The sequence below is a fragment of the Oreochromis niloticus genome, linkage group LG1 (assembly GCF_001858045.2).
Source record: "Oreochromis niloticus isolate F11D_XX linkage group LG1, O_niloticus_UMD_NMBU, whole genome shotgun sequence".
NCBI classification, from domain to species: domain Eukaryota; kingdom Metazoa; phylum Chordata; class Actinopteri; order Cichliformes; family Cichlidae; genus Oreochromis; species Oreochromis niloticus.
The window spans coordinates 4,153,056-4,168,617 of record NC_031965.2 but is presented as its reverse complement, the minus strand read 5'-3'; the positions used below and the strand labels follow the sequence as shown (position 1 = coordinate 4,168,617).

General features: G+C 41.3%; 1 protein-coding gene across 1 annotated transcript; it reads left to right on the top strand.

The window, feature by feature from the left end:
• Positions 1-6,435: 6,435 nt before the first annotated feature.
• LOC109199456 (zinc finger BED domain-containing protein 4) lies at positions 6,436-8,516 on the top strand. Its single transcript, XM_019354814.2, has 3 exons — positions 6,436-7,641; positions 7,863-8,246; positions 8,372-8,516. The coding sequence occupies exons 1-3, from the start codon at positions 6,569-6,571 to the stop codon at positions 8,514-8,516; spliced, it is 1,602 nt and encodes a 533-aa protein (XP_019210359.1). The 5' UTR covers positions 6,436-6,568.
• Positions 8,517-15,562: the final 7,046 nt, after the last annotated feature.

Here is a 15,562-nt window from a genome sequence, read left to right as displayed (position 1 = left end):
ATTGAGGTCATAGTGTACCTTGACGATTTGATTGTGTTCGGAAGAACGTTGGAAGAACATGAGCAGAGACTAATCAAAGTTCTTGACAGACTGGAAGAGACTGGCCTAAAATTGTCCATCGACAAATGTCAGTTCTGCAGACCACAGGTGACATATGTTGGACACATAGTGTCAGAGAAAGGGATTGCCACTGACCCAACCAAGGTTGAAGCGGTAGCTCGCTGGGAGCAACCCACTGATCTCCCATCACTGCAGTCTTTCCTAGGGTTCTGTGGGTATTACCGTCGCTTTATAAAAGACTACTCCATCATTGTCAGGCCATTAACCGAGCTATGTAAAGGTTACCCACCGACCCAGAAAAGAAAGAGAGCTGTTAAAGTCCCAGAAAAGACCTACCATCGGGTAAATGAACCGTTTGGGGACAGATGGGATGCTGCATGTACAGGAGCTTTCCAGAACATTATACATTCTCTTACAAATGCACCTGTGCTGGCATTCGCAGACCCAACCAAGCCTTATGTGTTGCACATTGATGCTAGCCTTCAGGGGTTGGGCGCTGTGCTCAACCAAGAACACCCGGAAGGGCTGCAACCAGTTGCCTTTGCTAGCCGAAAGCTTAGTTCATCAGAGAAAAACTACCCCGTGCACCAGCTTGAGTTTTTGGCGTTGAAGTGGGCGGTAGTTGACAAGTTTCACGACTACCTGTACGGAGCACAGTTCACTGTGAGGACGGATAACAATCCCCTCACATATATCCTCACCACAGCCAAACTCAATGCCACCGGTCATCGGTGGTTAGCTGCTCTTGCCACCTACGATTTCACTCTTCAGTACCGACCTGGAAGCAGCAACATTGATGCTGACGCATTATCGCGTAACCCCTTACCAACAGAGGACACTGATTGGCAAACTCTGCCCTTGGACAGTGTCAAAGCTCTGTGTAAGCAGATCTCCTGTAGAAAGTTAGCAGGAGGAGGGGCGGTCAGCTTTGCTGAATCTTTGGGGGTTTCCCCTGAGGCGCTCCCCGAGTGTTTTGTTTTCCCCACTCATCTTGACTATGGGTGTTTGGCCCAGATAAGCAAAGCTGAGCTTATCACAGCACAAGACAATGATCCAGTGATTGCTCCTGTAAAGAAATCCATGAATGGAGCGATTCCCTTTACTTTTGACAAAGACTCCAATGCAGAAGCCATGCTGCTTCAAAGAGAGGCAAACAAGTTGGTAATCACTGATGGAGTACTCTACAGGAAAGTACAGAGACAACCTGGAAAGGAAATACATCAGCTTGTACTGCCCCGAGAGCATGTGGCCATGGTGCTTAGATCGCTTCATGATGAGTCAGGGCACCTGGGAGTGGACAAGACAGTGGAGCTAATACGAGACCGATTCTACTGGCCTAGGATGAGTGCAGAAGTTGAGCAGTACATCAGGAATTGTGGGAGATGTGTTGCACGTAAAGCACCTGCACAACGAGCTGCACCATTGAACCAAATCACCAGTAGTGGGCCACTAGATCTCGTGTGTATCGAGATCTAGTGGGTACTCACCCTACCTGCTTATGTTTGGCAGGGAGGCCCGGCTGCCTGTGGACATCTGTTTCGGAACCAACAATCAGACACACAGCAGTCTGACACATCACCAGTACATAGCTAAGCTGAAAGCCGATTTGCAACAAGCTTACCGCCTAGCGACAGAGGCTGCTGACAAAAGTCATCAGAGAAACAAGAAAGCACATGACAAGCATGTGAAAGAACAGACCTTGGCACCCGGAGACCGAGTGTTGCTAAAGAATTTTGGTGTCACTGGAAAGCACAAGTTGAAGAATAAGTGGAGAACTGCACCCTACGTTGTGCTTGACAAAATGCCCCATCTACCAGTATACAGAGTGAAACCTGAGAAGGGACTGGGGGTGGAGAAAGTAGTGCATCGTAACCACTTACTGCCTATTGGGTATCTGGTGAGACTTTCAAATGATAGTGAACCAGAGTTGTTTGCTCGGCCTGTCACACGATCCCGAAGGGGACTCGGCAAGGCTAAACCGGTTGACAATCAGGGAGATGCAATATCTTCGTCAGAGTCGGAATCCGAAGATGCATGCCTGACACAATTCCCATACATGGGTTGTCAAAACCTTCCTTCGCTGTCAGAACAGCTTTTGAGGAACCAGGGTCAAAGGCCAAATGTGTTGGATCTTGAGAGTTCAACCACGGATTTGGCAGATATTGAAAGAAATCCAGATGATCATAATCCTTTAGATCTTCATCTAGACCCCGAGGCAATGGCAGTGACTGGCCCAGAGGAGGGAACCGAAGAGAGTGGGATGTCGCTGGAGGGAGAGGAGCATCCAGTGGGCCGCCCACAGAGACTAAAGAGGCCTGTGGTGAGACTGAGTTATGATGAACTCGGTCAATCATCAGATCACCCTGTAGTGGTTCTGAGCCATGGGGTTTTGGTGGGAAGTGGCATTTATAGACATGCACGAGATCACACTTGCCAGACTTCATGGTGTCACCCACTAGCACTGTGCCCTTCCTGTGTTAAGTTAGGGCTGGACTAACAAAGCTCAGATTTTTGTGTTTATAAATCTGTGGGGTTTGATAGGGGCATCAAACACATTTAGAAGGGGGAGGGTGTAGCCCGGATGGGAGTTTGGGAATGGATGCAATGTTCCCATGGACTTGAACGCCACAGTAGCATGAGGTATTCACAGTTAATTTTATGTGATGTAACTGTACTCTGAATGAAATTTGCCCTGTAATAAGTCACAAGGTGAATACATGTATTTAGAGCAATGAAACTGTTGTGTTAATCATAAAGTATTATGTTATGTGATTTTGAAGAGAGTTGAAATGTGGATCGGAGTTCTGATTTTCTAGAGGCCCGTGAAGGTAGCATAGGACGGGACCTGTGTTTTTTGTTGCAGAGACGGAAGGGAGGTGTGCACGCGCAAGCTGAACAAAAAGGAGAGACTCAGCTAGTTTTTGACTGCGGTTGACTAGCGGAAAAGAGTGCGTGATTCGGAGGTCCACCGGGCTAGAGCTTCGCGGCAGAGGCGGGCGAAGCAACCTTTCGGTTTGGCGGTCGCACCACCGTGAGAACCGTGTTTCCAGCTGCAGCGGGGCTGGAGGCTAGCTTGGACCTGCTTGGCTGCGTCACGGAGGCGGCCGCGGAGGGCTGTTGGGCAGCGGGACGGCGTCTGGCTGATGCGCCGCGGCAGAGACAGCATCGGATCCGCCGGGAGAGCGGAGAGTGGATTTAGTTCGGGACTGGAGGACGGTAACCTACCGAGCAACTGAACTGTAAGTTGGATTTTCGTGCTGTTACGGGAAAGAAGAGGATTTTTCTCTCCATCATCCATCGTGAGCAGCAAACAGGCCTGCAATCAGTGTGAATGTGAATGTGAATGTGAGTGTGTGTGGGGCCCATGTGTGAACAGTGTGTATCTAGTGGATTTATATAGCCTAGTCTCGAGTATATATTAGTGTGTTATGTGCCAAGAGGTGATAACATAAGTTGTATTGTTTAACCTAATTTCAAAGGGGAATTAGTTCATTTACCCAGCTTGTTTCATTTGTTTATGGAGCTGGATATCATTTGAGTTGAGCCGAGAAAAGGGTGTGTTGTACATTATTTTTCCTGCCTTTGCATCCAGTAAACTTTTTGTTTATGTTAAAGAGTTGTCTGGGGTCGATTCTTTTATTGCTGGTTAAGTTTAACTTGCAGGTCAGGGCCTACTGGTAGTTTCCCTGATTCCTGTCTATACCAGAACCATTCGTGGTATCTGGGCTGTAACGAACCTAACACCCCGCCTAGGGGGTCCAAACTGAGGTACGTGGGTTTAGACTCAGTATAACGGGTGGGGTGCTACATGTAGACCACACAAACAGAAGAATTAAATCTTGCAGACTATTAGCTATTTTGCATTAATTAATGCTCTAATACATTAGTTAAAGATGATAGATGTGATCTAAGGCTACCCCAAGGGAACAAAAACAATCTTAGTGAAGAGAAGAGAGACATTCCCCACCATAACCATGGCGTAATCTGTAATGCTTTAGCAACCCTGTTTTTGTAGAGGTTTCAAATTTACACATTGTGCACTCCCAGCCCATTTTGTAAAAAATGTGTACCAACTTAACAACTCATTAATGACCCTAGATTATCATACTATACTAACTGCTTACATAAAGTCTTAATGTTAAGTAGATTCACATAGCCTATGCTAGAATAATGCTACTGGAATGACATTAATGATATTTCACACAACCTGATATGTTAAAAAAGAACAAAACAAAACCAGCGAAATTAGATTGCATTGTGTAGCAAAACTTTAACCATGCTTTTCCTAGCCACAGCAGCTCTCTCTAGCTGAAGACCTTTGTCAAATGAAACTTTATTAGTCTTATCCTCTCCTGTGCTAAAGTTTAGAATGGTTAGCATTAGCTACATGTGGTAGTGCAAAATATTTCCTTAACTGTATGAGCACAACATGGTACACAAATCCACTACAAGTGACTAGCACAAATGCTTTGCTTTGTTAGAACAGTTATTTGTAAATGAAATGTTACTTACCTTGAAATGTCTTTTACATAAGCTTGCAAGTCCACCAAGCAATGCACCATATATGAATTTGCCCGGGCTAGTTAAGTGGGTAGGGGAGGGAACTTGAAATCAAAAGTTACAGTGGAGAAAAAATAAGTTACATATTCAATTTCTTTAAGTAATTACAACTTGAATTTTATTTTGAACCCACTAACATTGGGATTTAATTTCAAATTACATATAAAATTAATTTAATGTAATTACCAACATTATTAATTCAACGCAACCCCCCAAAATAAAGTCAGCAACTTAGAAGGTCTATCTTAATCAGTAAATTAGAATTTTTATCTTGCAGCCATGGATTTAATAAAGTGGTGGTAAAAGGCCTGATGAATTACTTTTTAGAGTGACATCTGATATATTACAGTTTATTTTATTTGCAGATGATACAAATATTTTTTGTGCTGGAGAGAATTCACAGCAGCTTTTGGAAATTGTCACACAAGAAATGATTAAACTGAAAACATGGTTTGACAGAAACAAGTTATCACTAAATTTGAAAAAAAAAACTACATTTATGTTATTTGGAAATTGTAAAAAAGATGCTGGAGCAAAATTGTTAATAAATAATGTTGAAGTAGAGCAAGTTTCTCATACAAAATTTCTGGGTGTGATAATAGATAACAAAATCTGCTGGAAACCTGACATAAAGCATATACAAGCTAAACTGTCAAGAAGCATCTCTGTACTGAGTAAAGCTAAACATTTTTTGCCTTCCAAATCACTCCGGGTACTTTACTGTTCACTTATATCGCCATATTTGGAATACTGTGTGGAAATCTGGGGAAATACATACAAAACTTCACTTCAACCATTATGTAAAATTCAGAAAAAAGCAATCAGGATGATTACTAAAGCAGGATTTAGAGACCACACTAACATCATGTTCTTGAAATTAAAAATTCTGAAGTTTATGGATCTTATAAAATATAAAACCGCAAAAATTATGTACAAAGCCAGATACAATATGTTACCAGGAAATGTACAGAGGATGTTTTTTGACAGAGAAGGGGACTATGAATTGAGGGGAAAATTAAATCTGAAGACTCTTAAAGCACGGACAAAGGTTAAAACCTTTTGTCTTACTATTTGTGGGGTAAAACTGAACAGTTTTACTGTGGACCTACAGCAATGTTCAGGCATTAGTCAGTTCATAAAGATGTTTCGAAAACTACTTTTGGAAGAATATGAAACTGATAAAGTTGATCACCCATTATATATGTTTATACATGTCCTCCTTGTTTATTGTGTGGGGTAAGTGATGATGGGAATTAGGGGTAACAATGAATGGTGGGATTCAATAGAATGTTGAGCATGGGGTAGGGATTAATAAGTATGTTATACTTCTTCCTACTCCATTTCAGACTTAATAATTGTCATTTCATGTCATTTAGACACTGCATTCTAAAATAAGTGCGCACATTTTAGTTTACACTGTTATGTATGATTAATCTTTTGTTTTCTGAGTTACCTTAGTTGCAGCTGCTCCAGTCCCTTGATTGAGGAGCCAAGAGGTGGAAAAGGGGCGGAGCGAGCTTTGATGGAAGACTGCTAATTGGTTCATTCCATAACTCGGGACCATGGGGGGGGGGGGGGATTGGAGTTCATTATGTTAGTTTCAGTTAGGTTTTGTGTGTTTTACCCCTTTGTATTTTTGTGGGCTGATCAGCCACTATTTAAGTTTCCCCTTTGTCTCGTTAAGTTAGGTCAGTTTGTTTGAGTTATCAGTAGTGTTGTCAACTTTGAGTAGAGTTCTGTTATTTTGACCTCTTTTATGGGCCCAAGATTTTGATTCTTTTTGCATGATTTAACCAATTATGTTTTTGGTATAGCTGTCGAAATTAACGCGTTAATTGCGATAATTAAATTTTGGAATTAATTACGTTAGAATATTTAACTATTTAGCGCAACACGCAGATAAGTCGCTCCCATAATTCCACTTGATTTGTTTACCGCGCCACTGAAAATGGAGAAGCAGGAACAGGATGGCCTTCTGGATGGGGAATTTAAATACAAGAAGAACATAGATGGGACAATAAACAAACCCGTTGTAATTTGCACTCACTGTAGTAAAGAGTTTCAATTTCACCGTTCAAATTCGACCTTAAAATACCACCTTAATGCCAAACACGCGTTTGTCGGGGCAGCAGCTTCACCCGGCCTGCGTCAGACCACTCTTAGTGAACGCAGGCCACTCGGTAAGTCTTCTTTGGACAAACTGACCGACAATATAGCCAAATGGATAGCAAAGGACTGTAGACCGCTAAGCATTGTGGAGGACAAGGGCTTTGCGGATGTTTTAAAGGTTGCATGTCAGGACGCGTCCTACAAGCCCCCAGCGAAAAGCACAATAACAATTCGAATCCACGAACTGTATGAAACGGAGAAAAAGAAAAAAGAAGAGGCTTTAGTTCACACAGAATGCGTGGCTCTGACAGGAGACCACTGGACATCATTGAGTAATGACAATTACCTGGGAGTTACTGCGCATTTAATCACTGAAGCCTGGGGTCTGACATCCTTTGCGCTGACTATAATGAAAACGGAAGAGCGGCACTTTGCGGAGGCTTGTGCAGAGCAGTTCCAGACTGTTGCTCGCAGGTGGAGAATTGAGGAGAAGGTGAGAACAGTAGGCACGGACAGTGCGCGCAATATGATCGCCGCGGCTCGCATCATACCATTCAATCACATGCCGTATACCGCGCACATTCTACAGAGATGCATCACAGTGAGTCTCGCAGACAGTGGCTTTGTCACTGCGCTGGCCAAATGCCGCAAAATTGTTGGCCATTTTAAGCACAGCCCAGCAAACACAGCAGAGCTGAACGCAGAGCAGGTGTCACTGGGGCGCAAGCAGGAGCCGTTGCCCCAGGACGTGCCTACGCGCTGGAACTCCACGCTGGAGATGGTGAAGCGCTTGATCCGCAACCAAACTGCAGTAACCGCGACTCTGGATAAACAAAAGCATAAACTTGTCCTCCTGACGCCTCCAGAGTGGGACAAACTCCAGAGACTGGAGACACTTCTAGAGCCCTGCAGGTGAGCCTGTCATTGTGACCATAATTGTAGGTTTAGATTAAATGTATCAAACATACATCTTAAATCAGTTTTGTTATTATGAAAATGTCTTATTTAAAAAATAAATGAAATCAAATATTTTATTAATATTACCTAGTATTAAAAAGCTTTTTTTAATTTGCTGTCTTATCTGTGTTTGTGTGTGTGTGTGTGTGTGTGTGTGTGTGTGTATTCCACTGCAGATATGTGACTGAACTGCTGGGAGGAGAGGCCTACGTCTCCTGCTCTGTAGTTCTACCAGCCTTCTGCCACCTGCGCCGTGTCATGGAAGTAACTGATGAGGACCCTGCATATGTGGTGAGGTTTAAAGAGAAGTTTAAGGAAGACCTTGCTTCCCGCCAGGAACATACCAACTATGCATGGCTCCAGATCGCAACTGCACTGGACCCACGTTTTAAAGACCTACGCAGTGTGCCCAAGACTGACAGAGAAGCAGTGTGGACCACACTGGCAGGCATGCTGCATGAAGACTCTCCTAGAAGATCACACACTGCAGAAGAAGGTCCAGCCAAGAAGAGGCTGAGCCTGCTGCAGATGGACTCTCAGGATGAGTACCAGAGGAGGAGGTACAGCAGGACAGAGCCATACAGCGCTACAGAGCAGAGCCCTGCACTGCCTTAGAGGACTGTCCCTTACAGTGGTGGGCAGCTCATGCAGGAGCCCACAGCCAGCTGGCCCGCCTTGCTCGCAGATACCTGGCCACTCCTGCCTCCACAGTGCCCTGTGAGAGGCTGTTCTCTGTAGCAGGGCACATTGTGAACAAGAAGAGGTCTGCTCTGCACTCAGAGAACGTGGACAAGTTGGTTTGTCTCAGCAACTGGCTGAAGGATGAGTAGACCAGAGGACCGTGTGTTTAGAGCTTGTTCTATGGTTGAATGTGATTTAAACAATACTTTTCACTGTTGTTCATATTTTTTTGCACTAATCTACCTTACCCAAAAGGATGATTGGAGATTTTTTCTATTTTGCCTGTTGAATTAGGCCTATGTTCTGTGAACTTGAAGATGTATATGGATAAAACAATGTGCTAGATTTAAACGGGTGGAAAACATTCAGTAAAAATCCCTCACAATTATTTGAAGCCCTGTTCTGCTTGTACTGCTTGTACTCACAATTAATAATAAATAAAACAAACAAGTGTGTTAAAAACCACTATCTGTCCCGATTTTTACACATATATACACATATACACATATATTTCGAGTTGCGATTAATCAATTTTTAGGCTGTGATTGATTCGCTTCCAGCACAACACCCAGCCTACGTCAGACCACGCTGAGTGAACGCAGGCCACTCAGCGTGGTCTTAGCATTAAATAACACTAACAAGTGTGTAAAAATCCGCTATCTGTCCGTATGTTTGCACACATTTTGGTCATATTTCGAGTTGCGATTAATCATGATTAATTAATTTTTAGGCTGTGATTAATCTGATTAAAAATTTTAATCATTTGACAGCCCTAGTTTTTGGGTTAAATAAAAAATCCTTTTTTTGGACTTTAACCTGTGCCTAAGTTTCCTTCACTGCTCGGTCCATCACACTGCAATATTTCTCTTTTTTGACTTTACTGGATAGTGAAGTCAAGACAGACAGGAAAGTGGTGTTGAGTACGCTAGTACAGTATGGATTGGCTGTCTGTTTAAAGAGTCCAAATCTCTGATCGGTCTTGTCCGGTAAACAGTGCAGACCCATTTTCCTTTTTTCGGTATTCCGAAAAAAAGTAGAGTGAGATGGATGCCTTCCTCAAACCATGATCCAAAGTGCGCGAGCCAAAATCACAAGCAGTGTCACAAGATTTAACATTGCTATATTATTGACTTACTTCACTTGAACATGATACGAACAATTTAATATACCCTCTCTGCATATCATGTAGTTTCTCCACTATACAGTGTTATGAAATCAGTTTCACCCCGGTTCTTTTTATTCCTCGGGCATCCAGAGACGGCACCGGAACTCAGTAGTCATTTCACAAAACCTTTATTCATCTTCATTCATCTTCATTTAAGCATGCATCTTCTAGAAGGGGAGATGTGCCAGGCCGGTGTTCCTCTGCAGATCTTCCACTCCTTTGTCTGTTACAGTCAGCTTTATAGAAGCGACCCCATCATAAAACCCCCATGGTGTGCTGCAAACTCTGTGTCTGTGTGTGTATGCACGAGCACGTGAGTGCCTGTGTGTGCGCGTACCCGTGTGTCTATGTGAGTGCACGTGAATGACTGTGTGCGCGTACCTGTGTGTATGTGTGAGTGCACGTGAGTGAGTGTGCATGTAGGTGTGGGTGCGTCGTAACAGTCAAAGCACTGTGTGTGTGTCTCTGTGTATGTGACTTCCTGCCGGTCATAAAAGTAATCTCCTCACTCAATCTACACCAAATTCCTCTACACAACATAGAAAACAGAGTTAACATATTACAAACACTGAGACCCTCACTCTGCATCCACTGGGCCATTGGCCTCTTGTTGTCTTACGTTTACAGATAAGGTGTAGAGTCTCCTGCAAACCTACTTCCAAGTTATAACAATTATGAGTTTTTATTAAAGGTACAAGCATCAGCATCAGCAACCCCCAACTGTAGCTTCCTGTCTCCTTTTATGACAGCAGACCCCCAGTGTTCATAAATTCCTTTCCCTCTAAACAATTACACACACTCTCAGGCCTACAGCTAAGCCAAACTAAAACACACAGACTAATCCTTTCCTATTCATCTGATCTACTGCTGGACCCTCTCATCTAAGCAAATTTAACACATTGTATTCTAATAATTATTTTCTTGTACTCACAACAGTTACATTTAACTTTAAAGTATGAGGCTAATGTGTTAAATACACGCAAGATGCTTACATAAATCCAAGAGACGGGGAATCCCTTTTTTTCAGTGTGTGTGCGTCAAATATATTTGACCCACAGAATATATTTAAAAAGGGCTGAAGACTATACCTTCTCAGATAGTATTGTGTTCTTTACACATGTTATTGAATATCTTAATTTGTATTTAATTCTATTTCGGAGCAGTTTGATATGAAAACTCTACCTTATAACTCAAAATAAAAGAGTTGTTCATTCAACAGGGCACAAGTCCAAATGCTTTCAGGCAAGTTAACAGTTAAACACAAACCTGTGCACTTGTCCATCTTTGTGAGTCTTACCTCACAAAAAATGTCACAGTCCTGGGTCAGTTTTTGGCTGGATTATTCTGGAGCTGCAGGTGAGAAGTAGGACCCAAATGCAGGACTCTTATAATGAACAGTGAATTTATTTACAAAGTGCACAATGAATAACTATTTACAAGTCCCAGGCACTTATAATGTAAGACAGACCTACGGCAGGGCAACACACGAGGATTGCCAGCCGGGGGTAAGTCCAAAACACCCAGACCCAGGACCATGACAGTACCCTAAAAACCTGGAAAAGATCACATGGAGGTCTGGAAGTAAACTTAAGGCATGATTATATTAAGTATTAATAGAATAGTTTTTGGCTTTCATTCTTTTGGGTCAAATGGGTTATATTCCAGGTAATATGATTTTTTTTCTTTCTTTTTTTTGTTCAACAACTGGATTATTCTGCAAGCTCCACATGATGGCGATGTTGAAAATGCCTTCTAGCACTCATATTTATTCAGAGGGATGGAACAGCGAGTCAGTGAGTAATATGTCGAACTGTGTAATGGGGTGTTTCATCACCACACCCACCCACCACTACCGTGCACTACAAAACTAAAACCAGCCAGTCAGGTTTTTTATCAGTCACATCCGAGTGAATGGCTTGAATAAAACAGTGTGTATCCTGGGGAGCTGGTAGTTTTCCATTCTATTAGCTATTAGAGTTACAAAAAAACAACAACTGGCAAGACAAAACAGGCCCCTGCAGATGTGACAACAGTTCATGTGGAATGTGAGCCTACTGCAAACACAAAAGTCCTCTTTTCGAAAACTTCTGCACTAAAAAGACAAAAAGACACAGAGAGGTGTTTATATGGATGAGGCATTGGACCCACATCACACTGAAAAGATAGAAGTAGAAACATTTTATTTTTGCATTTTGAAAATAGATCTGGAGTGTCATGAATAGAGTTGATTATATGACTAAAAGTACTAAATGTTTAGCTTCATTTGACATTTAAAATTTAAAAGTCTAATCTGAGCACTCTGTTTCTTTTCAGTAGTCTTTCAGTTGCAAGCATATGCATATTTGTGAAAAGATCTTCCTACTGTCAGTAATGAATATGTACGAAGTACTTACATAGGAAGCAGTCATTATATTAGTGTGCACTCTTGTTGACATCAGAGTTAATATTTGCCAGAAACCTAACCATGGCAACATTTGAAGATGATGATTTTAGAATTAGAATATGCAAAGTGTTATTACCTCTGACAGTGAGCTTAGTGATAACAAAAAACAGATATATATATATATTTTTTTTTTTTTTTTTTTTAAGCTCTGAGCTATGGGCAGTAAGTCTTGATATAGCTAATGTATGTCCTATATGGCATATCAACAAAGTGTGCATTTCATTTGTTTGTAAACTTCAGCACTATGCATCAAATTCAATTTTATGTATATTATTAAAAAAAATTATTTACTTTACTTATTGTTGGGTGGCCCTAAAAGTTAAAATTTAGTGTGACTTAGAAAAATGCTGCAAAAGTACACAAAGCACAACAGAACTTGAATAAAATACAATGAAAGCAGAAAAAACAATCTTGCAAAAAAAGCAATAGAAGTGTTTTTGGTGCGACGTTAACTTCACAGAACAACTGCAGAAACCAAAGCATGGATCACACTTACAATTAAAAAAAAGAAAACAACAGAAATAGAAAAAATGCCACTCACAAAAAACCCTCACAAATCGCAACGGAAGTGTTTTGGAGAAGGCAAAAACATGACGGAACAGCTGCAGAGGTGACCAGTTAACAGTAAATGGCAAATATTTCACCTTCACAACACAAAAGAGTCATCAGCTCCTTTTGACATTGCTATTTCCAAAGTAATTTGTTTGCAACCTCTCAGAACCACCGTATTATGGAAAAAATGTTTTCTGCGGGATTAATTATGCTTTACTTTGTCAACCTGAAATTCCAAAGAAGAGAGCGTACAAGCACACTATCAATAAAAAAGCCCCTCTAATGGAGCAGATCATAGGGCACAGTGTGGATGAAGATTTGGCCTTAAACTTAGTGTCTTCAGAATAATGTTTTTCTAATATTTTATATGTTATTCCAGTTGTACTTGCAATACTCCAACACTAAAGACTGACTGAAGTAATATGAAGCACAAAGTGATTCAAAAGGATCACTGCTGGTTTCTAGCACACTGCCTGCTATCCTCCTGAGAGCTAACAGAAGCTAACAGAGCTGTTTTGTGCTTATCACTGCTGATCGAACAGCTTTTAAATGTGCTAATTTCACTTTCACTGTGCATTACTTATCTTATTGAGATGACAGAAGACAAAAAATCTGAAATGAACGAAAGTTAATGCTCTCAAATAAAAACTGCTTGTTTTGTTTGTTAGATAGAAAGGCATGCTGTATGAAAGTGTGTGGATGAGGCAAGCTGTAGAAAGCAGCTTTGGGTGCTCAAGTACAGTAGAAAAGCACTATATGAGGACAATTTCATTTTACATTCACACACACACACACACACACACAGAGGGAGAGAGAGAGAGAGAGAGAGAGAGAGAGAGAGAGAGAATGTTTGGAAGTTGTACCCCACTGCTTCTATCTGCATAAGACTGTGAGAAAATATCCCAACATGTGTGCATGTGTGTGTGTGAGAGAGAGTGAAAGAATGAGAGGGGGAGAGAGAAAGAAATACAGAGTGTGTTTGGAGGAGTGTGGGGAACAACAGGAAGTGGAGAGGATGATGTATGGGAAATAGTTAATAGAGCTATTTTTGCAGAGGATGATGATGTGAGGAGGGCTTCTTGACCTCAGTCCTGTTCACACTGATGCTAAATATGGCAACAAAGAACTAATAAAGTTGTGGTAGTCATAGATAACTGCATGTTATTGCAAAAAGAAAAATACAAGATCAAGACAAAAAGAAGACAAAAATTTAAGCTAGGTGTCATTTACCTTTCGCTGACGTATAATTCTCTGACAAACATGTTATAACTTGAATAAATCCCGTAAATCCCAGTAATACAGGGGAACTGTCCGAAGTCAAACTTTTCTTTTCTTTTGTGTGTTAAGTTCCACACAGTGTGATTAAAGTCAGAGAGGAAATTGTTCAGTTCTAACAACAACTAGTGCATGGCACATGGTATCTGCAGAGTCACTGTTGTCTGATATCGGTGTCAAAAAAAGGAAGCCTGGAGTTGTCTGTTCATGTGTTTTCCACAGCAGGAAGAACACATACAGGGCACACATACATGTACTAGCCTCTCTTTCTCATTTTCTTTAAAATGCAAACATGTTTGCATTATAAAAATGAAGTGACATAATCACAATTATGCTGTGCCTACAATGTCAAAAAAAACTACATCATTTTCATAGGATATTTAATCACTGTAATCAAAGCCTGACAGCTAACTTCATGTTACCTAATTCTGTCAAACTTTGAGATATTTAGATACATCAGATTCATGTATCTTTGTTGCAGGTCGCACTACTTCAGTGAACACCAGTTATCCCCAACAATTAAATTATCTGCCTAATATCTTATAGGTTTCCTCATGCTATTAAATTATATCTGACCTGCAGAGACATGGATTTACATGAACTCCGAATTAATCCTGTGGTATCAGGGAACAAAGATGTTTAGCAGCAGGTCCTTAAAATTCTTCAATATACAATTCAATAATTTAACATGAATGCACATTTCACAGATGCACAGTCCAGTTGAGAGACCTTAACTTCTTTCTCATTTTTCTCAAATCATTTAACAACTTTGGTAAGGTCCATTTCCTTCTAAAAGATGCCAGTGGTTAGTTGTGGCTTAGGAGGTGGGTAATCTACTAATTGGAAGGATGCTGGTGCAAAGCCAAAAGTATCCTTTGCATGCAGACTGGATACTGTAACCTCATGCACCCTCCTCTGCATCAGTTATGAACCAAGAGTAGCTCCCAATGTGTTATTTGAAGTGTGAAGGTTGGATGAAAATGTAAAGAGATACTGCTGAAGAAAATTAAAGAAACATATCAGAGCTCAGTTGGAATAACAATGCTGGATATCTATACTGATATGGACTGGGTAATGTGTTAGGAAGGAAAAAATTCCACATTGTTTGATTGAAATGAAAATTATCAACCCGCAGAGGGCTGAATTCAAAGACACCCTGAAAATCAAAGTCAGAATATAATGCGGTTGTCACGGTGCCAGAGTCAAAAGTAAAGGGGACCCTAATGCACGACCAAGCTGAGACTGAATAGTGTAGACTGCAGAGAGGTGTAAAACTGAGAAGGTCCAGCCAAAAGTGTCAAAGAACAGTAAAAAACAGTGTCTACAAGCACAGTCTGTCTGCGAGTGGTGACTGAGGTTCACAGAAACATTCCAAAAGACTGGTGAAGCGTGGATGTGTTCTATTGAGAACTAAGGCGTATCTGAGATGTGGCTGCAGGTCCAATCCTTTCTGCTATTTAGATCCACCTCTAAAGTGCAGTCATAAACTTGAATACTCCTATTCAGTGCACTCTGGTCTACTGCCTGCCAAGCAACAAATATTTCTTATTAGAATTTGCAGAGTATGTAGGAGAAATAACAGTGAATTATGATCAGTTTCTGAGCATCTGTTATTTCAACATTCATGTCAGTTGTGAATCCAAATTCTTGGTGAAAGGATATCTTGATCTTACTGAAACAATTAACTTCACTGAGTGTCTGTTCCAACACATGAAAACAGACGCACACTCATATTTCAGACCGTTTTGCAGTTTTATTGA